The 27,711-nt window shown below is 46.0% G+C and overlaps 4 protein-coding genes across 16 annotated transcripts; 2 read left to right on the top strand and 2 right to left on the bottom strand.

Moving 5' to 3' along the window:
• Positions 1-712: 712 nt before the first annotated feature.
• On the bottom strand, positions 713-15,031 carry raf1a (Raf-1 proto-oncogene, serine/threonine kinase a). 8 transcript variants are annotated; one of them, XM_076026941.1, is made up of 19 exons: positions 14,193-14,307; positions 13,794-13,827; positions 11,881-12,107; positions 11,655-11,767; positions 11,412-11,514; positions 11,166-11,323; positions 10,713-10,802; positions 8,282-8,435; positions 7,588-7,707; positions 7,376-7,400; positions 6,648-6,757; positions 5,347-5,464; positions 5,107-5,191; positions 4,831-5,007; positions 4,692-4,738; positions 3,894-4,012; positions 3,658-3,789; positions 2,417-2,551; positions 713-1,853 (listed from the first exon to the last, which is right to left on the bottom strand). In XM_076026941.1, the coding sequence occupies exons 3-19, from the start codon at positions 12,079-12,081 to the stop codon at positions 1,713-1,715; spliced, it is 2,028 nt and encodes a 675-aa protein (XP_075883056.1). In that variant the 5' UTR covers positions 12,082-12,107; positions 13,794-13,827; positions 14,193-14,307; the 3' UTR covers positions 713-1,712. The 8 variants fall into 8 exon arrangements, with proteins under 8 accessions (XP_075883056.1, XP_075883058.1, XP_075883055.1 ...); XM_076026943.1 differs by lacking the exons at positions 13,794-13,827; positions 14,193-14,307 and adding an exon at positions 15,008-15,031; XM_076026940.1 differs by lacking the exon at positions 13,794-13,827 and having other exon boundaries at positions 14,193-14,346.
• Positions 15,032-16,672: 1,641 nt separating this feature from the next.
• cnbpa (CCHC-type zinc finger, nucleic acid binding protein a) lies at positions 16,673-20,265 on the top strand. Of its 2 annotated transcripts, none has more exons than XM_076026966.1 (5): positions 16,673-16,795; positions 18,377-18,503; positions 18,603-18,668; positions 18,884-19,082; positions 19,268-20,265. In XM_076026966.1, exons 2-5 carry the CDS (start codon positions 18,380-18,382, stop codon positions 19,383-19,385), a joined length of 507 nt encoding a protein of 168 aa, XP_075883081.1. In that variant the 5' UTR covers positions 16,673-16,795; positions 18,377-18,379; the 3' UTR covers positions 19,386-20,265. The 2 variants fall into 2 exon arrangements, with proteins under 2 accessions (XP_075883081.1, XP_075883082.1); XM_076026967.1 differs by having other exon boundaries at positions 18,377-18,497.
• On the bottom strand, positions 19,989-27,205 carry gp9 (glycoprotein IX platelet). Of its 5 annotated transcripts, none has more exons than XR_012926704.1 (4): positions 27,025-27,205; positions 25,758-26,780; positions 23,069-23,208; positions 19,989-22,598 (listed from the first exon to the last, which is right to left on the bottom strand). XR_012926704.1 is itself a non-coding variant. In XM_076026965.1 (2 exons), the coding sequence occupies exons 1-2, from the start codon at positions 27,042-27,044 to the stop codon at positions 25,979-25,981; spliced, it is 822 nt and encodes a 273-aa protein (XP_075883080.1). In that variant the 5' UTR covers positions 27,045-27,205; the 3' UTR covers positions 25,716-25,978. The 5 variants fall into 5 exon arrangements, 1 of the variants encoding a protein (XP_075883080.1); XR_012926703.1 differs by having other exon boundaries at positions 19,989-22,603; XR_012926706.1 differs by lacking the exons at positions 25,758-26,780; positions 27,025-27,205 and adding an exon at positions 23,390-23,511 and having other exon boundaries at positions 19,989-22,603.
• LOC142888548 (haloacid dehalogenase-like hydrolase domain-containing 5) lies at positions 21,191-25,492 on the top strand. The gene is made up of 8 exons (XM_076026963.1): positions 21,191-21,325; positions 22,202-22,411; positions 22,508-22,620; positions 22,707-22,800; positions 22,913-22,946; positions 23,028-23,202; positions 23,667-23,855; positions 24,318-25,492. Exons 1-8 carry the CDS (start codon positions 21,209-21,211, stop codon positions 24,715-24,717), a joined length of 1,332 nt encoding a protein of 443 aa, XP_075883078.1. The 5' UTR covers positions 21,191-21,208; the 3' UTR covers positions 24,718-25,492.
• Positions 27,206-27,711: the final 506 nt, after the last annotated feature.

Consider the following 27,711-nt stretch of genomic DNA (forward strand, 5'->3'; position numbering starts at 1 on the left):
CAGAAATAGACCAGATAAATGCATATAGCAAAACTGCTGTAAAAATAGATGAGTGGCTGGCGGCCAGTGGCTTAACTCTAATTGCTGTTCGCCGCCGTGACCGACTCCAGCCTGGATTTACCTTTAGGTCAGACTTTTTCAGACATGTGATTCAAAGTCTGAACTCGCTTCCATGGCGCTCCTCGCAACGAGCTGAAGTAAGAGGGACAATACAACTTTCCACGTTCATCAAAAAAATTTTAACGTACATTTGAGCCATGTCATGCTATACCAGTCATGTTGGATACTTGCAGTGCTAATGTGTATATATACACATATGTATTATTTAATACACAGATATACATATATATATACACACACATGCATATAAATGTCATTAAAGGACATATTCAACTCCACTAAGCCATACAGCACAAGGCCATTGCGTGGCAAAGTCCCCTGATGTCGTGTCTCCCTTTGAGGCTCCACTGCGTTGGCACCGCTACAACAAACATCTCACTCAGCCACTAAGTCTGGCACATGTGTGAGAACTTTCTGCATTTCTAAATGGTAAGGAGTCATAATTTGGCTTTATGCGGCGACCTCAAATCAGTTGCAGTAGGTTTAAGTTATTGGCATAACTGTGACGGCAGCATGTTCATTATTCAGTGTTCTGCATTAAATTTTTTGTCTTAAAAAAAATAAATAAATTAAAAAAAAAAGCAAGAACATCTTATGCAAAGAAATTTAACTTAATTTTATTAAAAATATTGAATACACAACTTTCTTGCCAACTTCAAAATAAAACCTTTAACCTTCTGAAATAGACGTGATGAACAAATACAAATTAGTCTCTGATGGATTTAAATATTTAAGACAACTACCAAGTGTCTGGCTGGCGATGGCCTTCCCACGGTGGACCGATATGAACGTATGTGTCTGTCTGTGTGAGTTCTGTGTGTAACCGAGCGGCTCAGATTGAGCCGCGACAACTGCTGAAACATAACCACTGCTTTAACTGAAAATGTGCAAAATCAATGTTTCCATCACTCGGGCCTGCTCTTGGTGACAGGCCATAATACATCCAAAATAAAGCCCCCAACAAATAGACGGTTAAAAGAAGTCAAGGACAACGAGAGAGAGAAGAAACAAAAAAGACAGACGCTCCCCACATCCATCCCATTATCATTTAAGACGCTGGAAAAAAACAAAAAACAAAAAAAAACTATACTGTACAACTAAAGTTCTTGTTCATAGTCACAAGAGGTGAATTGTGCAGGATCCAAATCCAGACTTTGTTTCCTTTTTAAGGCATGTTAGCTTTTTTTTTAAAGGTCCTCTTCATCAGGGCGGCTGTTCTTCACGTCGCAGACAGGCACCGCGTCTTTGATATTCCTTTCACTGCTTGACCGAAGTGTGCATGCATGTATTTACAGATCTGACCGAAAGCGCTGCCTCTTCACACTTCTCAGGGCGTATAATACGTAAGGCACCACCTCCATGTGGACCAGGCAAAAAGTCCATCACGGATCTTAGATGTGCTTCTATCTTCCTCCTCCTCCTCCTCTTATAGGCTCTTCTGATAAGCGAGGGCTGTACTGTATGTACTGACTGCAGGTAGTGTAATTTTTAGGCATCTGTATGCAGAGAGCATTGGTGGTGGTGGGGGGGGGGCGGGGGGGGGGGCATCCTTGATAATTTCAAAGACGACGCGTGGGAGCAGCCGTGTGCTTCTAGAAGACGGGCAGCCTGGTGGAGGTCAGAGTGCAGGCGTTGATGTCCTCGGTGTGAGAGGCTCTGTGCAGGGACGGTTCTGAGGCACTGCGGTTTATCTTGGGCAGGGCATGCTGGAGGAGCTCGATGGAGGACAAGATCTGCGAAAGGACACGTCGGTCAGAGAGAGAGAGAGAGAGGGAGAAAATATTGGCAGGGCGGCTTGCAAAACGTCCAACGCCAAATGTAGGAACTGGCGAGCACTGGCAACGGCACACTGGTTCAGTTGGTTTTCATATGCAATCCCGCCTTTGAACGCGCGTCTCCCGAAAGACAGACGGACACGAGCTGCTTGCGTCGCAGGGTTTTTCATGTGCCGTCTGTCGCTAATGTCCACTCTGAATGCTGAAGTCAAATTGGGTTTTTCGGCCCACTCAGACTGGACCGACCGACCGACCCCCCGACACAATGACTCAAATCTGGAAGAACTGTCTCCCTCAATCATTTTAAATCTATTTCCACGGACCCGGAATTGGAAACTGGAGTGTCGTTACTTTTAGAGACTCGCTTTGTCTGACGGCTGGATGAAAAAAAAAAAAAAAAAAAAAAAAATTGTAGATGCATGAAGTTCCCACATTGCCGGGGGATCCCTCAAAGGGGATTTTCAACACTCGGTCGAACCAGGTTCGGGCTGAGGAAAAATGAAAGCAGGGCTGTGTCCCACCTGTGGGAAGAGGGGCCTCTCGTCCTTGGACTTCTTGATGCAGTCGGCCACCAGCCTCTTCATGGCCTTGGGACAGTTCTTGTAGAGCTTGCTGAGGTCTGGCGTCAAATAGCCTCGTCCCACCATGAAGATGATCTGACAGGGAGGTGAAAGAGGGGCCCGGGGGGTGCCGGATGAGTGACAGCAAAGGCATGACAGTGCAGCTTCTGTGGTGTGAAAGAGTGAATTATAGAGAGCTAGAATATAAGGATGCATCCTCGGTTTGATCACTTCAACCACGACTCAGACGCGATGTGGAGGGAGCCCTGCGGCAAACCACACACACACACACACACACACACACACACACACACACACACACACACACACACACACACACACACACACACACACACACACACACACACACACACACACACACACACAGGGTTGTGTTACAGTAGCTAAAATTAGAAATTAGGGCAGTGGCTCCTGGGTGCCTGCTTCTGTTCCCATGGCCGGTTTCAGTCCGGCTCGCTCACCCCCCTCAGACAGCGAGTCACTGTTCACCACCTTCCTGGCCCAGGCCTGCAGCCGGGCCAGACTGACAGACGGACGGGCAGACAGAACGGGCACGCGTTTGATCGGAAGACTGCGGCTTTTTCTTTGTCTAAAACCAGGGGGTGTCGAGCTCAAACACACAGTGGGGCCAAAATGTCAAACTTGGACAAAGTCGCAAAACATCATATGGACCCAAACAAGTTTTGCTTCAACCTGAATATGGAACAAGCAAAGCTTGATACTATAAAACACTTAACATCGTATGCCTCATTATATTTATATTTATTGATAATAATAATAATAATAATAATAATGTCCTTCAGTGAACGTCCTGTCCTGATTGACGGGCAAGAATACCAGCAGAGCATTCTGGGATTTGTAGTTTTAGCAGTACGTGTGCTGTATTATTGCAGCAGGCCTGCTATAGCAGTGATTTTGTATTGCCTCGCGGGCCAAATATAACGACACTGCGGGGGCCAATATTGGCCCGCGGGCCAGAGCTTGACACCTATGGTCTAAACCAATGAAAGACTCTGCCAAACTCTTTGAAACCCGGCCACGTTAGAGGAGGAGCGTCAGCATCAATATCACTCATTGCTGCGTGTGACTCATTCGGTCCGCAGCCTGCAGGAGGTCAAAGTACAGGCGGCGGCGGTGGCGGCGTGCGGTGCAGAACGCGAGCGTGAGGCGGCGTCAGTCACCTGATCTCTGCTGCCAGTCTGAGAGTACGGGAGCTCCCCCGTCATGAGCTCAAAGAGGACGACTCCGTAGGAGTAGACGTCGGACTGGAAGCTGTACGGGTTGTTGTCCTGCATGCGGATGACCTCGGGAGCCTGGAGGGGGTGGGGGGGGCAGAGGGGGGGCAGACGGAGCAGTCAGGTGATTACAGAGCTTTTTGCTTTTCTCCCGTCGAGCCGCATAACGGATCGCTACCGACCATCCAGAGGATTGACCCGGACGGCTGCTCCACCTGGTGGGAGCCGCTCCACCGGGCCTTCACCGTGGCCAGGCCAAAGTCGCCGATTTTCACCGTCAGCCCTTCGTGCAGGAAGATGTCTGCGCTGCCGTCAAGGAATAGCGGCCGAGAGTCGCGTCCAGGCTAAGCAGAGGGCGCCGTGGCGGACAGAGGTGTTAGAGCTACCACAGAGAATCGGTGTTGCAGTCAAGACCGCACCGACTGAGACCAAGACGTTATCGAGACGAGAACAACGTATGGAGATGGAGACAAGGCCAAGACTTTATACATCAAAGAAAAATCACAACAAAACAAAAGAAAAATGACCTGTATCTTTTTTTTTTTAATCGAACAGCAACATCTCTTTCCATCAAGGTATCGTAATAATTGTCTTAAACATTTTGCTGCTTTGCCAACTATTTTGAACCATTTAAAATAAAAAATAAAAAACTTTGCTTCATAGAATTAAAAATAAATTCACTAGGAATCCAGGCTGTGTCACTCTGGGTGTCACAAACAGAGCGTAAAACAGCAGCAGCTTTTTTGTTTTTACTTTTGCTTTCTGTTTTGTCTTGTTGCTGTTTTTTCCCCCATTCATTCCCCCAACACTGTACAATATCGTTTGCTTATTTTCTGGATCCAAATCTCATTTTGCAGCACAACCAACAGTTGTCCCATGTTTACTTGTTTTGTCTGAGGTGCATATAAAAAGAAACCCTGATAAAATATGAATGATAAAAATAAAAAAAAAAGTATCTGCCACACCAAAAGAAAAGATACTGTTGGACTTCATGTCGCGATGAATGATGTTCTTTGCATGGAGATAGCTGGAAAACAAAAACAACAAGGTCAATCAAGACGCCTCGGGTTTCTCGAACGTTAAACACAATTTTTAATTGTGTGTTTTTGACGGACTCACTCCATGCCCTGAGCCGTCTGCCTGGCGATGTCTATGAGCTGGATGATCTTGAAGTTTGTCTCCAGGACGTGAATGTGCTTGTAGAGGCTGCTGCCTTCACACCACTGGGTCACGATGGCCAGGTTGTCCTTCGTCATGTAGCCCATGAACAGCAGGATGTTGACGTGTCTGGTCTTCCTGCAGTCCCCGGGGGGTGAACGCAACCAATCAGAGGCAGGTCGGGAGGGTGGAGCGCCGGGGGGGGAAGGGGGGGTGTTCGGCGGCAGCGATTCCTACCTCAGAACTGCAACTTCATTCCGGAACGCCTGGAATTGCTCCGGCGTGGGGTCAGTCACCTTCAGGATCTTCACCGCTACGTCGCCTGCGAGGGACAACACTCCACTCAGTCACTCTCGCCCCCGTGAAAAATGCCAGGCGGCGGACTTGGCAGCGCGGCGCGGGAAAAAAAAAGACCGCGGAAGGCGCGAGTTGGGTGCACCTGCGCAGCGCAGGGCCTCGCTGGGAGCGCATTCCTACCGTGCCATTTCCCTTTGTACACGGTCCCGAAGGAGCCGGAGCCGATGCGGGACTGCAGGAAGACCTCGCTGGCCTCGATCTCCCAGTAGTAGCTGGAGTCCCGCTTGTCCCGAGGCCGCTGGATGGGGGGGAATAAACAAATAAAACGGTGAAAATCAACAAGAGACATTTTCTCAAACACTTAGATTTCATAAAGGTGCGATAAAATTATGCATAACTTGTAAATAATCCAACTGTCAGTAAGCTGTAAATAACTTGTTTTTCCTTTCTTACTCCATAAAGATTTTATTCCATTTCTTTTACATTTTCTCTTTGCACTCTATGTGGCTGTAATTATACAAATTTCCCCAATGCGGGATAAATAAAGGCTATCTATTCTATTTCAATTTAATAAACCTTTATTATCATAGCCAGCGTCTTGTTCAGAAGACTGCCACTCGTGAGCCGAAACCAAAAAGAAAAGAAAAAAAAAAAGAAAAAAGAAAATTAAGGCGTGTAACGACACCGCAGTTAACGTGCAGCAGAGTGGAAAGTCACACTGACATTACGCAGCACTATTAGGTTCATTGCAAAACATAATGAGGAACAGAACATCCTGACACGGGGGCTAATTTGCTGTTATTTATGATAAGCAGGCTGTCGTGAAGCCACTCCGCTAATAGAGACAACGCTAGGAAGAAGAAGAACTGCAGCCAGAAACATTTTGTGGCTCCGCTCCAGGATCGCGGGGCGCGCAGCGACTGATAGAGCGCTCGGTCACATGGAGAGCAACCATGGGCCAAATGAACGACCCTTGAAGAGGTTGACATCTGAGTGACATTTGGCCGGTGACAAAGTGTCCCGGGGTCATTGTGTTTGGAAGGGTGGGTTGCTGGGGTTTTGTTTTGTTTTTTTTGACATCAAGCCTTGCTCTGACACGTAATGCGACCGTTACACTCACCATGACACATTGACAACAATGGAAAAGTAATGAGGAGGCACTGGAGGGAAACAGCAGCGAGGGGGAAAAAAAACCCTCCAGTCTCCAAAGTAAAAGGCTGCTGGTTGCTGGGGAGAAGAAATGACTGGCAGCTGTAACCCCATACTTACTAAACTGTAATTACCGTTAAGTTCAACTCATTTTAAAGACTGTGTGATTTTCAACCTAAAGCGCCTCCTCCAGGGACCTCGGCAGAGTTCGAGGCTACACATGAACTCTACAGACGTGATTAAGCTGCAGCAAAACACGGGATTAGCGATGCCGAGAAGGGCGCGAATCCTGCACGGCGCAGGAAGCCAGCGGAGAGAGACGTCAGACTCACAATTTTATTTTTCTCCTGAGTGTTGAAGGAAGTGGCCCTCTCTCGCTGGGCGGGCGCAGGAGCCTTGGACTGGGACCAGCCTGTGGGGCTCTGGCTGGGGGAACTCCCGGCTTCAGGTGCACCGAGAGAAGGAAGAGGAAACGGGTCGGGAATGTACATCTCGCTTTTTGTTTCGCTCGCAGGGCAACGTTGGGACGTCGTCCGTCTCTCTTGACACTTTGACAGTGTTGGATAATAATATAATCCGATTAATCCTAACCACGATTCATTCTACTATATCAATTCATTGGGATTCATTTTTCCCCGTAACACGAATTTTCCCATTAGAAAGTTTGCTCAGGCCAAATGAATCAGCCTAGTTTTAATAACCAACAGCGCAGGTTACATGAGAGCAAATTTTGAACACTATTTGATTAGTCCTCTGTCATGTTTACCCTTGTTCTAGGCCTGACGTCTGGCTAAAAAACTGTCAGAGTGCACCAGAACCTTTGACTTGGTTGGCGTCGACATTATGAGAAGTGGTGAGCAAACTGTTTGCAAAAAAAAAAAAAAAAAAAAAAAAAAGTGGATGAAAAACTGAAAGCAACGGCGTGTCACATGCCGTGTAGTTTTGAAAGTCTATATTTGAGCATATCTGAGTCGCCCAGAGGTTTCAGTCGACCTCTAGCCAAACAAAAAAAAAAGGGAAATTTACAGCAGGGTAACGAGAAGCTCGGCAGGTCGCTCACCTGAGTCATGATCACGCAGTGCATCCTGGAGAGAAAGCAGGAAAAGAAAAGAAGAAAAGAAAAAAGGTCAGCGTGTCGCAACGGTGACTCATCGCTCCGCTGTCACTCGCGGTTTGGCTGCGGCGTACAAAAAAACAAACAAAAAAAAAACACACATGAATGTGGCCTGGTCGCAATGCGCGACGCTCGCAGGCAAAAGTGTGCATTCTAACCTTTTCATGACTCTCGGGCGAGGCCTCGACAAAGGGCTGGGAGAAGTGCACAATACCTACTTTCCTCTTCAGCCAGAATCGGTGGCACCACGAGCTGGGAAAGGTATTCAGGCAGTCTAGCTACTCCCGGCAAGGTGCGACACGACGGGCCAGCGGAGGGAAGGGTGAGGGCGGGGCAGATGGGGAGCGCGGTGGTGAAAGGAAAGAAAAGGAAAAGAAATGACAACTGGAGAGATGAGCAGAAATCTATGAGGACTCAAAGGAAGGAAAAGTTTCACAGTCGCATGCAAGTCCCAGAATTCATTTGGGGAGGAAATTAAACACTGGAGGGGGACACAGAGAGCGAGGGAAAGAGAGAGAGAGAGAGAGAGAGAGAGAGAGAGAGAGAGAGAGAGAGTGAGAGAGAGAGAGAGCGCAAGCACTACTATTATAAAACAAAAGAAGAAGAAAAGCAATCAGGAGAACAAGATGTTATCTGGTGGTGGGTGGGGGGGAGGTTGAACAAACGCAGGTTCGGGTCCCGCTCAGGTGGATCAGGACGAGCCCGACAGAGACGTCAAGCAGCAGCGAGATCTCTCATCTCATCTCTCTCTCTCTCTCTCCCCCTCTCTCTCGCGGAGGAGATATTTTAGGAACGGTTGGCACCGGTGTGGGTTGCTGGAGGGTGGACGGGGGACACGCGGTGTGCAGTTACCTCGATCATGCTGCTGTCGACGGGCAGGGTGGTGCTGACCATGTGGACGTTGGGCGTGGAGGTGGAGCGCTGCCGCTGGGACAGGCCCCCGGCCGTGGCCGAGCACGACGTGGCGTAGTTGAAGGCGTGAGGGGTCGAGTACCGGTGGGCCGAGCTGTGAGGGAGCAGGGAGAGAGAGAGCGAGAGCGAGAGAGAGAGAGAGACGGGGATTACACATGGATCAATCAATCAAAACTTTATTTATATAGCGCTTTACATGCATTATCAGTGAATTCAGCATAAAAACAGAAAGGCAACCCACCCAATAAAAACCCACACACCCACAACACCCCCATGGCATCGCACTGAGGAACCATGAGATGAGAGGAAAACCCACCGATGGGGAGCTCATCCACACTGACCCCTAATTTACACCAAAAGCGGATGCATGCGGTAGAATCGTTCAGGCAGGAAGTCAGTGATGGGAAAACACGGTGGATCCGGTTGATTTTCACCATAGTTTTTTTATGTGCTGGATTTCACTGTGAAACGTCAACAATGCTCAGTTTGGTTGTCGAGTCATAAAAGCAGTTCAAATCTGAGACTAGGATGAACAAAATGCAGGTATACTTTAAATACCTGCATTTTGTGTGATGCCAGCACTTTTCTTCACGCAGCAACACTCACGCCAAAGAGTTTTGTTTCGCTGTTGTTTTCTTTAAACACAGGTGAAACCACCCCGGGTTGTCGCGCCATCTCGCAAACCCCCCCCGCCCCCCGCCCCCCACGAGGAAGATGAGATCGCACGTTACGACGGTGCAGCAACGGTTGTTTTTCGCGGCCCGTTTCTGACTTCTTCAAAAGCGGGCCCGATCTGGCCAGGGGGCGGGGCGGCCGGTCAGGACCGCCGCTCGGCGCAGGAGTTTTGCACCGTCATTTCAGTTCCTCTTCGCCTTTAAGCTAAGTCCGTGTCGTGTCGTGTTGTGCCAGCGACGGGCTGCGAAAAAAACCAATAAGCTTGAAAAACTGTGGGGGGGGGGACTAAAAAAAAGAACAAAAAGAGCAGCATGAGGAAGTAGTTCGCTGCACTGCGGTCTTCCTCTTACCCTGCTGGCCCGACGGGAGAGTGACACAACTCATGCACTGAACGCACCGTGACTTATTCTTATGATGCCGTTGTTGGACTTGTGTGGTGTGACCCACGCTGTAACCTCGCCAACATTTGTTGTTAGTGCCTTGTGTTAGCAGTCAACGATTATGTTTTTTTTTTGTTTTTTTTATAGTGGCCGGTGGTGATGCTAAACAAACACAACGGCCGACAGAAGAGACGCAACACAATAGCGATAGCTTGTTGTTACTGTTGGGTTTTGGGGTTTTTTTTTTCTTTGTAAATTAAACAACACAATTTAAAACAGGTTCAAGAACAAAAGAAAACCAAAATGCCAAAGCTGAATAAATAGATGTAAAAAAAATGAAATAAAAGAAGAAGTAATTAGTGCAGTGATCATGTTTAACCTCTTTGTGTGTGAGCAGATTGTGACATTCACCACTACTGCTTGCACTGCATGACTCTTCTGCAAATGGACGTTTTTGCAGGTTTTTTTGTATTGACTTTTTTTTTTTTTTTTTGAATTTATTTTTTGTGCCTTGACGCGCCGCGACTGAGTGCCGCAATTTCAACCAAACAAATTTGGATTATTAGTGTGGCAATGCGAGAGGCTGAACTGGAGCCGCGGGTTTTAAAAAAAACGGAGACATTGGTGCCATCACACCGCTGGGTGAACTGAGAACAACCCCATACTTGGCCAAGAAAAGAAAAAAGTTTGTTTCAAAACAGTGTTTGGGATTGCTTTGCATTGAACAACATAATGCTTAATTTGGCAGCGCAAGGTGCTTTTTCCCCCCTTTTTTTTAAACCACCTTTTAAACCTCCTGAAACAACAGGCTCTTTATCACGTCTCTGGTTACATCAGCACTCGGACTGGTAAGCCTTCACAGAACCAAAGACGTCATTAAAAAATAAGGGAGGAAAAAAAAGCTGAATTTATTTCATTTCACATCGAGGTTGTGGACGAACAATGACCCGAGGACAGCTGCGTTGCAGCAGAGACTGACAAACCACGAGGGTCGAGGGCCAAAGACTTCAAACTTGAAAATGTACCTTTGCCGTGTTTACAAGCGCCTGCACAACATGCAACAGCTTTTCTGTCACCAAAAACAGGAAGAGGGAGGCAAAGTATTTCCTAAAGCCTGCTGATTGAAATGGATGACACGACAGATACTTGCATCACTCCGCTTGAAGCAACACAGCTTGTCAGCATTAGGTAAGCTTTTATTTTAAAATAAAATAAAATAACCCCCCCCCCAAAAAAAAAAATAAATAAAAAAAAATAAAAAACAGATAGGGAAGTATGAAGACATGGCTAAAAATCAAAAAAAGTTTTCAAATCACCTTGGAAACCGTGACAGGGACTCTCTCATACGCCGAGACGTCAGCGGGGGCAGGGAGGGGGCGCTGGTGTCGCCAGGTGTTGGACACAACCTGTATGGGGAGATACGAGGAGTGAATCTCTGCCGCTGCGCACTCACAACAGTGTTCAATGGACGGCTGACACCTAAAGGCTACAGTGACGTCGGATAATAAAAAGGCTTTTCGCTGCAGTCGACAATGTTGACGTCTGTACGATCACGGCGTCCTCTGGCCTGCAGGCAGCCTCTGTTTGCAGCAGGGATTCAAACGAGATGCCTGGATCGAGAGCATCAGCGGCGCTTATTTTGAGCCATACATGCGTCTGTTGGTTATTATATTATGTTATCATTGACTCTCAAGTTACGCTTAAATATATAATTAGGATTTAGAGGCTTTTCCCCCTCCCCCCCTCCATTTCAAGCTGAACAAACTCACAGGAGTTGCCTGATGTTGCTCCAGTCCACACACATCGTGGGCACTTTGGTGCTGCAGTGCTCATGGAATTTGTAGCCACACGTTTGGCAACGGAACCCGTTCAAAAGAAACTTCTGGCAAATGTCGCAGAACGCCAGTTTCAGGTATGTTTTCCGAACCTGCGAAAGACAGAAGTGGGTTAGGATGCGGTTTTTGGGGGCAGCGACGATGATTGAAGCTTTCTGGAGAAACTCTTGAGATACCCACAAAATTATGCGTGGTCAGGGGAACATGATCTAGAACCTCCACTAGCAGCTCTTCCCCAATGAGGGAGGTGGAATCCGTGTTCCAGTCCATCCGTAATTTTTTACTGCGACAAATGGACAAAAAAATGAAAGGTAACTTCAACCAGTATAGATAACCTGATACTTGATAACAAAAAAGAAAATTATTTGGAAATTCTCTGATCTTATTGTCCAGGGTCTGAGTCCAGAGTTGACTTTTCCTCACCTAGTCTGTCCTGGATGCAGCCTGAAGACAGCGCAGCACTGAGGCTGCAGACCTCGCACCTTTAAAGCTTTGATCAGGCAACTTTGCAGGGTCATACCTGGTCGCACATGCACCTGGTGGGGAAAAGCAGAAAATGCATTGCATTCTCGCATACATTTTTTTGCTGATCAGTTCTCTCGGGGATGAGAAAATCTCCTCCTGCCCGACTGTAAAACACACAACTTACCACAGTGCGCTGCTGGTTCGGGAGGTAGACGCGGATAGTGCTGCTCGTCTTTGAGTCGGGCATTTTGCTATCATCCGAGGAGCGTCGCTGGCATGGATAGCCCGGCACCATGGTTGGGGAGAGGCACGGGCCCTCGAAGTCAGTGTCTTTCATACCGAAGCCGTTGCTCAGGGTCCTCCATGCTCCCTGAAGGTGCTCCATTAGTAAACCCGAGTGCTCGCAGTGGTCTGAAATAAACGACGACAACACAAACACGCACGCACACGGGGGAGAGCAGAGAGTTCTCAAAAGTCTGAGAGCTTGAAAGCCGACATCGGCTCTGAACTATGAAGAATGTGAGCAATTCTTCTGCAGGCAGAAGTAAAACGTGGGCACTTTTTAATGAATACAAAAGCACAACTACTGGACAAGAGGGCAGATGCTGTACGTCAGAATTTTCCCGTGCATGTATTTTTGTCGGACTTCCTCGCACTTGTGAAAACCTTTCACAGCCAGGAACAAGAATTTAAAATAAATATATCTTAGTTAAGGTTCTGCTATACTTTTCTAAAGTAACATATGAGGTAGGTTACCACCATGTACGACTGCTTTTCCAGGGTGGCAGTATTGGATAAAGGGCATTTAAGTAGCAACCGTAGGTGTTAAAGCAGCTGAAGGTTCAGCGGGGATAACTATTAAAGCCTAAACTTACGCCTTAATAAAAATAAACTTCTGCGGCTTTCAAGACTACCACATAGGTGGAGTTTTCTTTCTTCATCTGAGAGCGAGCTGAGAGATATGTAGACAAACTAATCCACTCAGACCAAGAGAATCTCAGGCCACCACAGAGGTCAGCGGTGTTATTTACGGTATACGCTTTCAACACACTCACTCCTCTGCACGGTCAGGCAACAGGCAAAGAAAAACACTTTGTACCTCACAGTGCAATCAAAACAAGACACTCTAAAATAAAGTTAAGTATAAAAAAATAAATAATTAAAAAAAAAAAAAGTTTCTGCACTAAAACAGAAGCCACATCCCGAGTTGTCGTTACTGCTTTCACTCGGGTTAAACGGCTTCACTGTGAACACTTTCTCCCCAACGCTGATGTGTCACTTTCAATGACCTGCTCACCGCAAGGGAGACGATTTACCGTAGTTATTGTCCAACTGCCACAGCGCACATACCCGCACGTCAATAACAGAGACAGAGAACGAGTTGCACTCTTTCCACCATGCAAGTGTGTTCAAAACAAGTGCCGTGATCCGTCCACACAAGGGTATCAACAGACGGAACGTGAAGTCCCGGTATAAATAGACTTTGCCCCCATCCTTTTCGGTTCTGTTATAACAGCTCAGCCTACAACGTCCCACAATGCTTTACAAGTGCCCCGCGCACATGATATAACAGGCCAGTCAACATAGCAGCGCTAACGAAGCCACAACAAAACGTCGCATCCAACGCAGCAGGGGTCTCGGCCACTTCAAGTGCACTTAAGAAAGTAGGTTAGACGAGTGTCCACAGGTTAGCATGTCTCGTAGGCTAGGTGGTGGACGCTGCTACAAAGCCAGAGTTTAGGGGCGCCTTCGGCGGGGTAGCGAATCAGCACAGCGCTAAACAGACCAGTAAAGTAACGTCCTCGTCAAACACGAGCACGGCTATGGCAGCCGCTCGGTGCTACGGGTGTTTTTACAAGGCCCGGTAAAGCCAGTTATTGGCGTGATAGTGCACGTAGGCCCTTTGGAAGCGGACGATGGTCGTCCAACTCCACTGCACAGCTCAAGTTTGTCCGTCCATTCAAATCTCCACTGTCCAAAACACACTTCTAGGTCGTTTCGCCGACTGAAAAGCAGCTCGAACAACCGCAGTCGTCGCCTCGAATGCTACTTTCAAACACTAGCTATGCTAAGAGGCGGCAGCCTCCGTGAGCTTACCAAGAGAAGTTAGAAAAGTTGTGCTCCGCCATAACTTCGGGAAAAAGTGGCGTCGGTGACATCATCATATTTGCAACGCATTCAAAGACAAGAAGGGGGGGAAAAAAGAGTCAAAGTTGAAAAACTTTCTCTGAAATCCTCACAATTAATCTTCCATCCAGTATTAGGTAGCTTTGATTAAAGACGTGAAGGTCACATTCGGGTCTCTTTTTTTAACGAACCACCACCGAGGACAAAATAGAGGAAAACTTGTATCCCCTATTGCAGTAGATGTGAGGGAAGGAAATCCACCGGACCCTCAAAGTGACACGACGAGGGCTAATCCAAAACTCCCGTGTGGCGCTTTCAAATAATAATAAATAAAATAAAAAAAACACGGAGCGAATCGCTGACGAATACCTCGTTTTTCAATCAATATTGACGTTGTCTGGGAGAAGGTGAAAAGGTTTGAGTTGGTGTCGCGCGTCCGTCTGACGCCACTGATTGAAACAGGAGCTTGCAGTCACAGCGAGAGTTGCAAGCATCACTCACACTGCGCAATCAAACCCCTCCCACTTGGCTAAATCTCCACTTTTTGTGCGTTTAAAAGACTAGCTGTCGGTCTTTAGTCAATGCTGAGTTCTAGGTGGTTGCTTAGGGTTAAAATGCACTCTTCTTTCTATGTCAAAATCTGTGCCGATCTACTTCTGTCAAAGCATCATCACTTATCATCACTTCCAACATCATCACCACTACATTTGAGATACATAGACAACATTATGATGTTGTCTATGAAGCAGCTTTAAAAATATTTGTATATTTCTTAATTTATTTGCAATAGCAATGTCCAAAGGAGTGACATTATGAATTAGAAGTCCGCCATCATCTGGATGTTTCAAGGCAGTGCAGTAGTGTGGCCTTGAAAGTTATTTAATTCTAGAAAACCTTTATTGATTACTGTCATTCAGGAAATAAAACATTATTAAAATTTGAAAACAATGTATTCGTCCTGTAAACGCAAATAAATAAATAAATAAAAACTTTTTAAACTTAGGAAACAGTAACACTGCTGTATCTTTGAAGGACAAAATGTGTTATTTTAAGAAAACTACACAATGAATGTTTTTTTTTTTAAAAGTAACATATTTGATGTTATATTTCGCCTTCAAAGAGGAGAATAAAAACTTGTCACACATCTATTACGGAAGGGATACTTACGGATCAGTTGTACCCACCATGTGTTCAACATTCCTAGAGCCTTCTTGTAACCTTCAACTACCTTCATTACAGTCAGGTCCTTTCGGCAAGATGGAGTGGACACACCTGAGAATATACAGGCTTCATCGGCTTCATCAGTTGTGAGAGTCAAGACCAACATGCACTGTGTCCAACAGAAAGGTGGTTTAAGCCAGGAATTTCTACCATTGCATGCAAGACATTATTTTCAAATCATACAATTTCACTCTTCCAACTTTATATATTTTGTCTACTGTTCAAAACCATCAGTCTCTCACCATATTCCGTCTACTGAACAACGGGACTACCAAATACAGTTCCTGGGAAGACGAGGGCAGGGCTTTGTCGTTGTCGAGCATTTTAAGGTACACCAACCCACATGCAGCTGTAATACTGTATCTCAGCTACCCTAGCACGCTCAAGAAATTTGGTGACTTCATCAATTCAAACCAGCAGATCAAAGGAAGTGACATTTTCCCCTGAATCACATTAAAGGTTGTGAGATGCGGGATGAAGAGCACAAGGAATAACAATGGCTTTTTCCAAGGCTTAAAAACAAAACCACCTTAAGACTGAAACGAATGCATCTTTCCCAGTTATTGATCTGACTGAGCACTCAGGCCAGGAAGACCAGATGCATGCTGCTCACAGGAATCGTTGCCTCGATCAGTTCACTAATGATACAATCAGGACTCATTAAAAAGGATTATTTGGAATTGTTATGCCATTATATATTATGAGTCCATCAGTCTGAAATATATACAGCTTCGTCATTTAGATCATAGATTGTCTTGAGCAGTTTTAGCACTTGGACTGGAGAATGCATGAAGGCTTATAAATTGTTGCCCCCCCCCCCACACACACACACTTCCCGGTTGTTTTGGGGAATTATATATTTAAAGATAAGTCAAATAAAAATGTTCATACATTTTTTGAATTGTACATTCACCAGTCCCTGTTCAAGCACCACCTCGTAAACTCTGCTGTGTTTGCCCTGTGGTTCTGCACCAGGCCAGCATAGAAAAACATCAAGTATCCACACTTTTTCTTCTTTTTTTTTAAATAAACAAATGGAGATTCACTTTTTAATCTAACGTGCATGTCAATGCCAATGCCAGAGTAAGTCAGTGTTTCTGGAAAGACACATGGAAGGTGTGACTGTGTTAAGTGAAAGTGCTATCCACAGCACTACTGTGACGCACTGGTTGGATCATATTCAATTAAAAACAATAAATTCACATCTACTGAATTAAACAACAGGCGGAGCAAATTTTTTTGAATACCACAGTTCCCTTAAATGTGGGTTGACAGAAATGCTTAATTAAATGTGGGTTGACAGAAATGCTGCATTTAAGCATTTCGTGATGGTATCTGTAAACATTTACTATCTCTATTTTGCGTTGTGTATTTTGCCTAGTTTTAACATTTCCATTGTTACGCCTGCCAAATATTTTTGTTGAATAACAACTCAAATTATAAAGACTTTCATGACATTTCCCATCTTTGTTATGTAGGGGAAAAAATAAAATAAAATAAAAAATAAAATGAAACTGCCGATTTATGGACCACCCCGCCCCCAGACCGTTATGTCTCGATGATTGGTTAATTTCCAAAGGCGGTGTCCAGACATTCCTGCTTGTGATTGGCTACTCGCAGAGGCTGCAGCCAATGACCAAGGGGCTTTTTTACTGGGCACTGTGAATGACAATTCAGGAACCCCTGATCACACCGCATGTAGCGCAAAGAAGGAGGCGTAAACAACCGACATAGCAAGGTAGCAAGCAAAGGTAAGCAATAAAACATTTCCGACTGCGACAATAAGTATATATATATTTTTTAAAATAAATCTATTTAAACAAAATGTGCAGTATTCTCCGACCCCATTGTGGAATTACCGTCGTCTGATTAGTTTTGCTATGTATTCTTTTTTTAATGCACGAGTGTGGCCTGCTCGTAGTGCTCGACTATTTGGTTCGCAGTCTGGCCCGCTAATGCTAACGCCTCACAACGACTTTAGCATGCGAGCCATGCGCGGGAAATTTTGTTTTTATCGTTTATTCGCTCGGATAGCCGTCAGAAACGTTACACACCGAGGTTTTATCGTCGCTGGCGTTGGATCCGCACTATCCAAGCGGTTAATGTCGATGGATCGTCGACTTAACCGCGGTTCGTGCCACGATCCTGTGCTGGTCGAATAGCGCGTCTAGCGGGTGTGCAGTAAAGGAAAAAAAAAAAAAAAAAAATCAACGTGACTAGGCCACCGTTATCTTGGCCTTAGACACAATTAATGGGCGCAGTTTGCAGCTTTGGCCAGTTCGTTGGCTGGTTCGGAACACGCGGACACGTTCCAAGCGCGCGACAGAATTCGGCCAGGTGAAAGCCATTTGAGTGAGTCGAGCCTTTATTCGGTCTTTGTGGAAGCGGTGTGCCCTCCATTAGGCGGATCACAACACGATGTAGTGTGACTGCCCTCTGGAGTTAGCTCTTCGAGTTAGCATACACAACACGATTCCCCGTCTTCGGCTCGTCAAACGTGGTCGGCGTGAGTTACAAGTTGAGTCACTTGAAATTAGCGTGGCAAATTTCTTAAGCCTTTTGCCTTTTAAGTTGATCCATCGTGGAGCTTCAAGGCAGGAGGAACACTACGCCTTGCTTAGCTAAATGCACGTTTCAAAAGTTCGAAATGAGCCACGGCGTGCGTTTTGTTAACTATTTTAAGCCCTCAAACATGATCGCCAGCATGTGTATGCCTGTAAATACTAAGCGACGTAAAACCAGGTGTGTCTCCCCCCCCCCAACCCACGTCATTGTGTAGGTACCAATTACTGGGACTTTGATTATTCATTAACTCGCATTCTCTCTGACTTAATGCCCGTAGCTCTGTCAGCAAACAAAGGTCTGGCCTCAGCATGATTCCGTTGAGGAAAAGGTGTAAGTTAGCTTTGTAGTTTGATGTACTGTAGTTTGATCACCAGCTATGATAGACACCGCAGCAGACGAATATATCCCAACAGTTTAAGCGTAGATTAGATCCCCTTTTAGAGATGATTAACTGGCTTCATGCTGTGTCGCAATGTGACTGTCATTTGAGTGGTCATAAAATAGCCTCCTAAAACAGTATCCTCATGTTGTTTTTATACCTGTAAACGCTGCAATGATATACTTATCGTTACTTATACGTTATGTATGCCAGAACAAACAGCTATTTTAGGTGTGTTTTTGTCTCTCTTTTTTCCCTCTCTTAACAGCTTATTAGATATTTTGATTGCAAGGAGACGCTCACATCTGTATCTAATAAATTACCAAAACCTGGCCTGGGGAAAGGGTAGTTAATTTTAGGCTAAGCTGTTTCTTTTGTATTTGTTCAGATAATGGAGTTGGGCAGCAACAGCGAGTGCTATGGATGTGGCCGCTCTGGACATTGGATCAAGAACTGTCCCGGTGCCGGTGGCTCACGTGCACGCGGCCCCAGAGGACCCCGGGGACGAGGCAAGGGTACAATTTTTTTCTCAGCCACGACCCCTTATATGTAATTAATACAATTACATGGGGTAATGCTTGTATTTCCTTTGTAACTTGTCCTTGTCTTTGCAGAAATGTTCTGTTACCGGTGTGGAGACCAGGGACACATGGCCAGGGACTGTGAGCAAACTGAGGATGGTGTGTGAAGCTGTTAATTTTTTTTTTTTCCTATTGATTTTGTGCAAGTTAGCCCTAGTTATAGCTTGATTAGGACATTTTAATTGGATTACTGACGTCCCAACGTGTAGGTACGAGTCCAGATTTAGCTGTAGCAACACAACAGCTTCTTATCATTATGATCATCTTAATCGTTATTGCTGATAGTAATATTTGCCTTCACTTTGCCATTTCAGCGTGCTACAACTGCCACAAGAGTGGTCACATCTCCCGGGACTGCAAGGAGCCTAAGAAGGAGAGGGAGCAGCTTTGCTACACCTGTGGAAAGGCCGGTCATATGGCCCGCGACTGTGATCATGCCAACGAGCAGAAGTGCTACTCCTGCGGTGGCTTTGGCCACATCCAGAAACTCTGTGACAAGGTGAAATGTTACAGGTGAGTTATTGCTGAGGGCAGCATTTCGGAAACGGGCGAGTTTAATTTACGTGCCATAATGTCAGAAAAACAGAGTGAGGTTATTGGTCATTTTAAATAATGTGACTTAAGTTTGCATTTTTATGGTTAACTCTTGTAGAGATATGTGCATTTTAATTGATTTATTTTTTTTCTCCCCCTTGTAGGTGTGGTGAGATTGGTCACGTCGCTTTGCAATGCGGTAAAGCCAGTGAGGGCCAATGCTACAACTGCGGCAAGGCAGGCCACTTGGCAAAAGACTGCACCATTGAAGCCAGTGCATAATCAGTGCCCTCTGTTGCCCCTCCTTTTTTCAGATTGATGGTTGGTTGTATTATTTTCTCTGAATCCTCTTCACTGGCCAAAGTATGGCTGACAGAGGTTAGTCCCAGGCCAGTGAGCCACTTGACATGTAATACAATGAAAGGGGTGAAAAAAAATCTTTCTGCATTCAATACAAAAATGTTTTAGTTTGGTAGCAGTGTTATGTATGCTTTGTTAAAGAGCCCCCCTTTCAAAGCCACTGGTGATCAGAGATGAATAAACGGGACTAAACACACGGGAATCTATAGGACCTCTGAGCTTGTGGACGAGAGCCTCAGTAAAATGAGATAGAAGAAGGGAGTAAATGGAAAAGAAACTTCCATGTATGGTTATTTTTGGTTTGTTTTAGTGGGATATGAGTTGGCCAAGAGAGTAAAGATATGGAAACATTTCACAACACGCATTTCCGCCCTACAAGCAGCTAAGCGGGCAATTACAAAAACACGTTATGCTGAGATTTAAACACTTTGAAAGTATTAAAAGAAACACGTTCTTTTATAGAAATCTGTTTACAATTTCAGATATCATGGTTTTCCATGGTACACGTTTCCTTTTGAGAAAAAGTTTTTTTTTTATTATTTTATTTTATTTTTTAAACCTTGGCAAAACCTAACACCAGATCAGTCGTCGGAACAGCAGAATTAGGAGTTATTTGGGAATGAAAAATGTTTTCACAGAAATCAAATGTTATTTTTGTACAATATCACTTAGTAGACTACTGTATAAATACCATTTGCTTGTACTCAGTTTTTAAGTCGGAAGGAAAGTGCAACTGAAGTCCTAGAAAATAGAAATCTAATTTTAAAAAACTATCAATAAAGCTGGAGGAGCACGGGGAGAAGCTCTATGGTCTCATTTTGTGTGCGCAAAGGCACATTTGATTTTCAAGCATTCAATATCAGGTGAGTAACAACATTAACATTAGGATGATATGAGGTTTAGATGTCCGATATTGCACATTTTCCCTCAGTTGTCAGCTTGCAGCAAATAATTTCTTGCCAAAACTGATGCTTAATTCCACAAAACTGTAAGGGGACAGGAAGCGGCTGTAAAAAGGTAAATTGAACAGTTGCCATTAACTTGTGAGGCAATCAACATGATGCTGGTTTCACCACTGACAAATGGAGCAAGTTCTCTTTAAATTGAGGACCTTTTCTAATTTCAGATGAGTTATTGACTGGCTGTACACGTGCAGTGACTGATAAGGGAATTTTGTATCACGAGGCCTTAAAACCGAGCCACACTAGAGTTTGACTACATCTGGTCGGGTGGCTACTTAAAGTTAAAAAAAAAAAAAAATTATATATATAAAAAGCTCTACTGGAAGTGTTATTTAACATTTCCACACTCGCCCACAATGTCGCTGCAGTATACTGAAAACTATCGACACAAGGGCTAACGGCTAATATTAGGACGAAGCAACCAAACAAAAGACCCGGGGCGCATTTGCTCATGAGGGAGCGTATCGGAGGTGTTAATTTTAACAATCGATAGTCTCGCTGGGGTTTTTTGGGGACAACGACTGCCTCCACCTCGAGAGCCTAAAATGGCAGCAGCGGCTGGTTACAGATGCTGCACCGCAGCTACTTCCGGTAAAGATGCAGCTCGACATCCTCCGCCTCCTCCCCATATGACGTCACCGTGCTCGCCCAGTCAAATCAGCGGAAGGAGCCGTCGGGAGAAAAACAAGCCCGAGCCGCCGGAGCCAGCCGGCTTCTTACGGGCTCCTGTCCGTCTCCTCCCCAGTGTTTCTTCCTTTCCAACCCGGCGTTCCTTGCGGAGAGATGAGGTGGCTCCTGTCAATTCACCGGGGCCTCTACACCCTGGGCAGCCGGCCGGCCGGGAAGGCGAGGACTATCGCCTCTCGATGCCGATTTTGCGGCACTCTATCCGCCAGCAAGGTACGATCCAAAAGACCGCCGCTCCTCTATGGGCGCCGGCGAACCCGGCTTGTTTTGCTGGCGCTGGGCCAGGGCTCTTGCTTCTCACGTTATCCGTCGCCGATGCCAGTTGGGGACTCCCCACCCACCCCGCATTCAGATGGCTATGCTCGGCAAGAAAAAGAAGGAGCGACATGGCATTTAGCACCAGGCAACGGCAGCAGCAGTCGATGCAGCTTAGCTGTGATCAGTCAGTGCGGGAGGAGGGAGGGGGGGGGGGCTTGAAAAACAATAACATTGCGTTCCCAGCTGTGGTTCATTGTACTCAAAACAAACGGGCTCTTTGTATGTACGTATGTGATGAGTGGATTATCTGTGATAATATCAACTATTTCCCTGCACTGCCATCTGTGGCGGCAGACACGCAGTGGTTGCCCCCATACCTTGTAAACTTAAATAAAAGGCTGTTGGCGCCACGCAGGCAGCCCTGTAAAGAATGCCTATCAGATTGATATAGAGACGCTATACACGCTTATTACAACCAAGGTAACATTTTGGTGTTCACTCGTGTGAGATGCTTATTATTATCATTATTATTATTATTATTGTGATTTTTTATTATTATTATTATTCTAATAATAATAAAAATCCATCCATCTATCTTCTATACCTGCTTACTCCTGCACTCAGGGCCGCGGGGGTTTGCTGAAGCCTATATTAGTATAAATAATAATCATAATAATATTATTATCATCTTTATTACATAACATCAACATATCGCCGTCTTGCCAACTGGCAGGTCGAGTCTCCTTGTTTCCGTCAACCCTCCACGGTGCGGTGGAAGCTGCTGCCGGGCTTATTATTTCCCGCAGCTGATGTCCTCATCTCTCTCCGCAGCCTCAGCCGCAGCCTCGCTTCGGCCTCCTGTTTGACATTGACGGCGTGCTGGTGCGGGGAAGAATGCCGATCCCTGCAGCCAGGAAGGCCTTCGAGAAGTTGATCGACTCGCGGGGGCAGTTCGTGGTGCCGGTGGTGTTTGTGACTAACGCAGGGAACTGCCTCCGCCAAACCAAGGCCGACCAGCTCTCGCACATCCTGGGGGTGCCGGTGAGTGTCCACACTGCTGAATGAGCTTCGCCCTGGACTTGGTCCAGGGTCCCCAGTCACATCCGCTATTAACCTCTCTCCAAATCTGTTTCCTAGATTACTCAAGATCAAGTTATAATGTCCCACAGTCCCTTGAGGATGTTTAAAAAGTTCCATGAGAAGTGCGTGCTGGTGTCTGGCCAGGGACCTGTGCTGGAAATTGCGAAAAAGTATCCTTATCAGTTGCTGTTTTTGTTATTGTACTGACCTGTTCTAAACTGGGTAAGAATGGTTGTCCTTAATTGATTGCTTTCAGTCTTGGCTTTAAGAACGTCATCAGCATTGATATGCTAAGGGAGTCTTTCCCTCTGCTGGACATGGTGGATCACAACAGGAGACCCAAACTGCCGGTGAGACTGATACTGAATTAGCTTACCTGTAACAAAACCAAAACCGAAAGCTCTTCATTTGTCATAATGCAACAGAGCATAATAATTCACAGCCTGTCTTGTCTTTTCCCAGTCAAATCCTGTCAGCAATCTTCCAGTAGTTGAAGGTCAGAACCGGCAGCGCATTTAATCCGCAACTAACGTTTGCTTTTACAGCCGTAACTTGACTCTTTCAATTCCACACACAGGTGTGATGTTGTTCGGGGAGCCCATTCGATGGGAGACCAACCTGCAGCTGATCGTCGATGTTCTGTTGACCAACGGTAACCTCAGCAGTCCTCACAACACCCAAGCCATGCCTCATCTCCCCCTGTTGGCCTGCAACATGGACCTTATGTGGATGGCCGAGGCTCATTCGCCACGGTAAACCTGAAAACTCACTTAAATTAAAAAATACTTAATTTGACAGTCTCATACTAGACCCATTATTTGTTATTTCTACCCCAGGGGACCCTAGAAACTATAGATGTCTGTATTTATCCCTCTGTTTTCAGCCTTAAGCAAAAATTCTTAATTTTTTTTAGCTTCTTGCCTAAATGCTTTGTTTTACCCGATACGTGTTTGGAAGCAGATGACACAAGACAACCGTAGAAGGTTGAACAAACATCTGGAAATGTTTTCAATGACATCAGGGAGGTATCGTGCCATTTGTGACATCACAGGGGGAAGATAGTGCAGAAAGAAGTAGAAGAAATAGAATTCATCATCATTATTGCATCAATATAAAATAGAATGAACCCTGCACAAAATGGTACCTTTAAAAATGAAGGATTTTGCTAAAAAAATAGTGTGCGATATTGCTCTGTTCCCTTTTCCTCCACTCTCAGGTTTGGCCATGGGACATTCCTCGTGTGCCTAGAGAACATTTATAAGAAGATCACAGGGAAAGAGCTCAAGTATGAAGCGCTCATGGGAAAACCCAGTGAGCTGACCTACCACTTTGCAGAGTACCTCATCAGAAGCCAGGCCATGCAGAGGCAATGGAAAAATCCCATCACGTCCCTTTATGCTATTGGGTAAGACGTCATTTCATCAACCTGTTATTATCTAGACGAGGGTTGGGCTGCGATTAAGAAACAAAAAGAAAACTAAGCTGGAATCTTCTTCCGCTGGATTTTATTTCACAGCCCAGTAAAAAGTGTTTGCTTTCTTTGTTTGTGACTGGAGCCTTTTTAAAAGCCCACAGGCGTTAATCAGTAACTCAGGAAAAACAACAACAACAAGTTCTCACACAAACCCACAAGCACTTTTGAAAACATGTGTCACGCCCCTGCTCCCAAACGCCAACGCTTCACTTCGGCTTTTGTCACAAGCAGCGTCGTCGTGCCTGTTTAGCTGTCAGTTTGTTTGTCATTGCGCGCTAATTACCACTCTGTTATCGCCGTACCGTGCTTGCACGCACGAGCACGGAAACCCTTCAGGTGCTCGCGCCAACTGAGCTCCGCCTTCATTCATTAATTTTTTTTCTGCGCCCTCAGCGACAACCTCATGACTGACATCTACGGCGCCAACCTGTACAGCCGCTACCTGGAGGAGCGAACGTCCAGGAAGAACCCCAAAGCCATGATAGCCAAGGTGGCGGCCGCCACGGGCTCCAACGCGGCCGTGCCGCAGGAGGAGGAGATCGACAACATGCGGGAGAGCGAGCTGGCGCTGCCCTCGGCCACCTCCTGTAAATCTGTCCTCGTTTGCACAGGGGTCTACAACCCCAACGCCGAGGTGCCGTCGGACGCGAGCCGCTGCCTCAAACAGACTGTGTTCCACGGCCACAGGGACTTCAGATTCGACCCGGACCTGGTGGAGCCCGACCACGTCGTGCAGGATGTGAACGAAGCTGTGGACCTCATCTTCAAGCAGGAGAACTTTGTGCCTGAGTAGAATCTGACGCCAACAGGTGTTTTGCGTGATATCGGGGGCGGGAGGAGATCAGCATTGGAGATTTTAGAATATCACGAAATTGCCTGTTAGAATCAACACTGTGGACATCGACATTAACATGGCAGGGCAATTAGAATATATAGATCATTTAAAAACAAAACCAGGACAAGAGAGGAAGGGAGGGAGAAAATAATCATATAACTGTTACCCTTAGCCGCTCTTTTGTATCATTTTTGTGATGGTCTTTACCTGTGTTTCACCGAGACAAACCACAAGAACGGCCTTATTTGACCTGAATAATTGTTTTTAGATGACATTAATGTTTAAGATAACTCCTTAAACCATCCTATATTTATTACAGAAAACGATTCCTGTTACCGTTGGCCCTAATTCTTAGGGTGTGTTTTTAACCATTGTATTTTTGGTCATCTGTTTACCCGTCATTCCTGAAAAAACTATGCATGAATATGAGAGTGTTACCTGTGCTGTAAAGAGAAGAAGAAGAAAAAAACAAGAGTTTGATGTGCAATACTGTCCTCCAACAGCGGTGTTTGTCTTGCATTTCGTCCCGTGAACGCTCACAAGTAGTCGCACAAACCGCTGGCGTTCATCCTTGCCGAGTGCTGCCATAACCTGTTACAACCTGTTTATCATGAACACGTACACTTGTTTTACTATTATGTTTTTAAAGATTTTAACTCTGGAGGCAAAATCTATAAGGATACTTATTTAGGTACTAGTACAATGTCAATTAAAAGCTTTTACCTCTCCTAAATCCACACTCTTTGTCGTTATTGACCCTTTACAATTACTGAACAGAGCGAGAAACACGCACACACACACACACACACATATATATAGAGATACATATTTGTAATTTTAATAAACTTTTTTAATTTAAGCAAAACAAACTCGGTTTCTCTCAGTCTCAGAAGTATCTGAGAAACTGCTGTAAAAACATTTGCACCATTTCTCGCTTTTAAAAAAAAAAAAAAAAAAAAAACACTAACACACTCACTTCTAAATCAGTTCAGTCTTACATAAATCCTCGTAGGCGCTTGATAATAATATATGTCATGAATAGGGAGAAGGTATTCCTTGAACTATGCATCCTGTACATTACAGCTATAGTTTGTCAACTTGCCCAGTGTGTGTTTCGCTTGTTATGATAGCTGGGTGGGAGCAGTTTGACCAGAAACAGCGGCAGGAGAGGTGCCTGCAGTCGACTGATGCTCTCAGGTTGATTTTGTTCAGTCTCAACTCACACGTCAGCCGTCATGTCCGCTGTGTGCCGGTTTTTCCTGTGCAGTAGGTCCACTTGCCCTGCGGGCAGGTTTATCGTGATGTCGTGCTTCCTGTGCAGGATTTCCAGCACTTGTGGCAGCAGCTCCATGTTGAGCAGCGGCCTCTCCAGGTCAACGCCGAGAGAGTCGGAGGAGGAGGGAGAGGGAGAGAGCTCCGCGCGCTGCCTCCTCCTGTGTTTGGTCCTGTGTGAGTTCAGCGCCTTGGCCTCCAATCCCGAATGTCTCTCGCCTATGATCAGGGTGATGTTGGACGCTTTCGCTACTTTCAGACTCCACAGGAGCAAAACGACGACGCAGCACAGCGTCGCAGCTATGATGCCGTTCAAAGCCCCGTCGGTGTTGCTCTTGGGGGCGCAGGACGAGAAGTGGTCGTCGCCGAGTTCCCTGATGGGCTTTTCGGCCACGGAGCTCGGACTCGCGCAGACAGGCTCCCCGGCGACGACGTCCCCGTTCTTCAGCAACCAGTTCCTCAAGTATTGAATCCCACAGCCGCAGTGGAAGGGGTTCCCGTGCAGCGCGACCCTTCGCAGTCCGGCCAGTCTGTCGAAGCTGCCCGGGGACACCGAGGTCAGCCGGTTATCCTGAAGAAAGAGCTCGGTGGTGTCGGCAGGCAGTCGAGGCAGCGCCGTCAGTTTTACGACGCTGCAGTTCACCTTCAGGCCACCGGGCGGGAAGGCCGAACACTGGCAGTGTTGACCGGCAGCGTATGCACTGAGCGTGGCCAAGAGGAGCACAGGAACGCCTGAAGCTGAGAGCATCCTGCAAGTTGAAAGACAAGTCGTTCCACATTGCTTCAAGTTTTCTGCAACTGCATGTCGTGAAGGAGGAGTTACAGCACAGGCGTGGACAAGTTATTACGAAAGAGCATTCTTAAATGTGTGTATAAACCGTCAAGGTCATGCAGAATCACAAATATTAGAATATATACAAGCTAAACATGCTATGACAGTGATGTTAAACGATCACTCAGATATTTTAGGGCAAATGTTGAAGGAACACAAACCTGTTAGAACCCACCAACATGGACAGCACATCTTGTAACTCCGGTCATCTTTAAATTGTCCTCACAGGTTCGCAAGTTCGACTCCATTCCTGCGTTCCTGTGAGTGTTTTTCAAAGGCCCCCCCCGCCAAAAAATCCACGGTGTCACTGTTTTGTTCCCCCCCTCGACCGTTGTGTCAAGTAGCATTGAACATTCACGCACCCTGCGCAGAGCGACGTCACAGCTGGGAGCCCTCCAATCAAATTGCACATTGGCGGCGCTTTCGGCATGGAGGAAATCCATCTGCTCGTCGAAGATAAGACGTAATCTATTCTAAAATGGTGGAAGGGGCTATCTGGAGCTCTCCCACTCTGTTTATTAGACATCCATCCTCCGCAGTGTTGCGAGCACTGGGCATTTTGATGCACGTACACAGCTGAGAGCGCACAGCGCTTTGTGCAAATTCCCATTTAGTTAGGGGGTATTTTGAAAAATCTTGAATGAACACCACATGAGGCAGAAACCAAAGGGAGAATTTTCTCCTTGCAGTAATTTTGCAGACAAGCGGAAACAAATTAGGGCAGAAAATTGATTTGCCCCGTGGAAAAACGAACGTCAGCCTCCTCAGAAGTGTTTTAGAGCTGAGAGGTAAGCGCAAGATTTGCAGCAGCTGATCCTGCAAGGGGCTGTGTAGCAGGGACAAAATCC

The sequence above is a fragment of the Nelusetta ayraudi genome, unplaced genomic scaffold (assembly GCF_046127955.1).
Source record: "Nelusetta ayraudi isolate G7.1 ecotype Tasmania unplaced genomic scaffold, CSIRO-AGI_Nayr_v1 ptg000019l, whole genome shotgun sequence".
NCBI lineage: Eukaryota > Metazoa > Chordata > Actinopteri > Tetraodontiformes > Monacanthidae > Nelusetta > Nelusetta ayraudi.

Excerpts from the sequence above, each read along its gene's own strand:
- cnbpa (XM_076026966.1), top strand. The coding sequence starts at position 18,380 with ATGGAGTTGGGCAGCAACAGCGAGTGCTATGGATGTGGCCGCTCTGGA. Across the intron at positions 18,669-18,883 it reads CTGTGAGCAAACTGAGGATG|CGTGCTACAACTGCCACAAG; the intron begins GTGTGTGAAGCT and ends TTGCCATTTCAG. Across the intron at positions 19,083-19,267 it reads GACAAGGTGAAATGTTACAG|GTGTGGTGAGATTGGTCACG; the intron begins GTGAGTTATTGC and ends TCCCCCTTGTAG.
- raf1a (XM_076026943.1), bottom strand. The coding sequence starts at position 12,081 with ATGGAGCACCTTCAGGGAGCATGGAGGACCCTGAGCAACGGCTTCGGT. Across the intron at positions 5,465-6,647 it reads CTCAGGAGAAAAATAAAATT|CGGCCTCGGGACAAGCGGGA; the intron begins GTGAGTCTGACG and ends CCCCCCATCCAG. Across the intron at positions 3,790-3,893 it reads CCGGGTCAATCCTCTGGATG|GCTCCCGAGGTCATCCGCAT; the intron begins GTCGGTAGCGAT and ends CACCCCCTCCAG.
- LOC142888548 (XM_076026963.1), top strand. The coding sequence starts at position 21,209 with ATGAGGTGGCTCCTGTCAATTCACCGGGGCCTCTACACCCTGGGCAGC. Across the intron at positions 22,412-22,507 it reads CGCACATCCTGGGGGTGCCG|ATTACTCAAGATCAAGTTAT; the intron begins GTGAGTGTCCAC and ends TCTGTTTCCTAG. Across the intron at positions 23,856-24,317 it reads ACGTCCCTTTATGCTATTGG|CGACAACCTCATGACTGACA; the intron begins GTAAGACGTCAT and ends CTGCGCCCTCAG.
- gp9 (XM_076026965.1), bottom strand. The coding sequence starts at position 27,044 with ATGTTGGTGGGTTCTAACAG. Across the intron at positions 26,781-27,024 it reads ATGTTGGTGGGTTCTAACAG|GATGCTCTCAGCTTCAGGCG; the intron begins GTTTGTGTTCCT and ends TTCAACTTGCAG.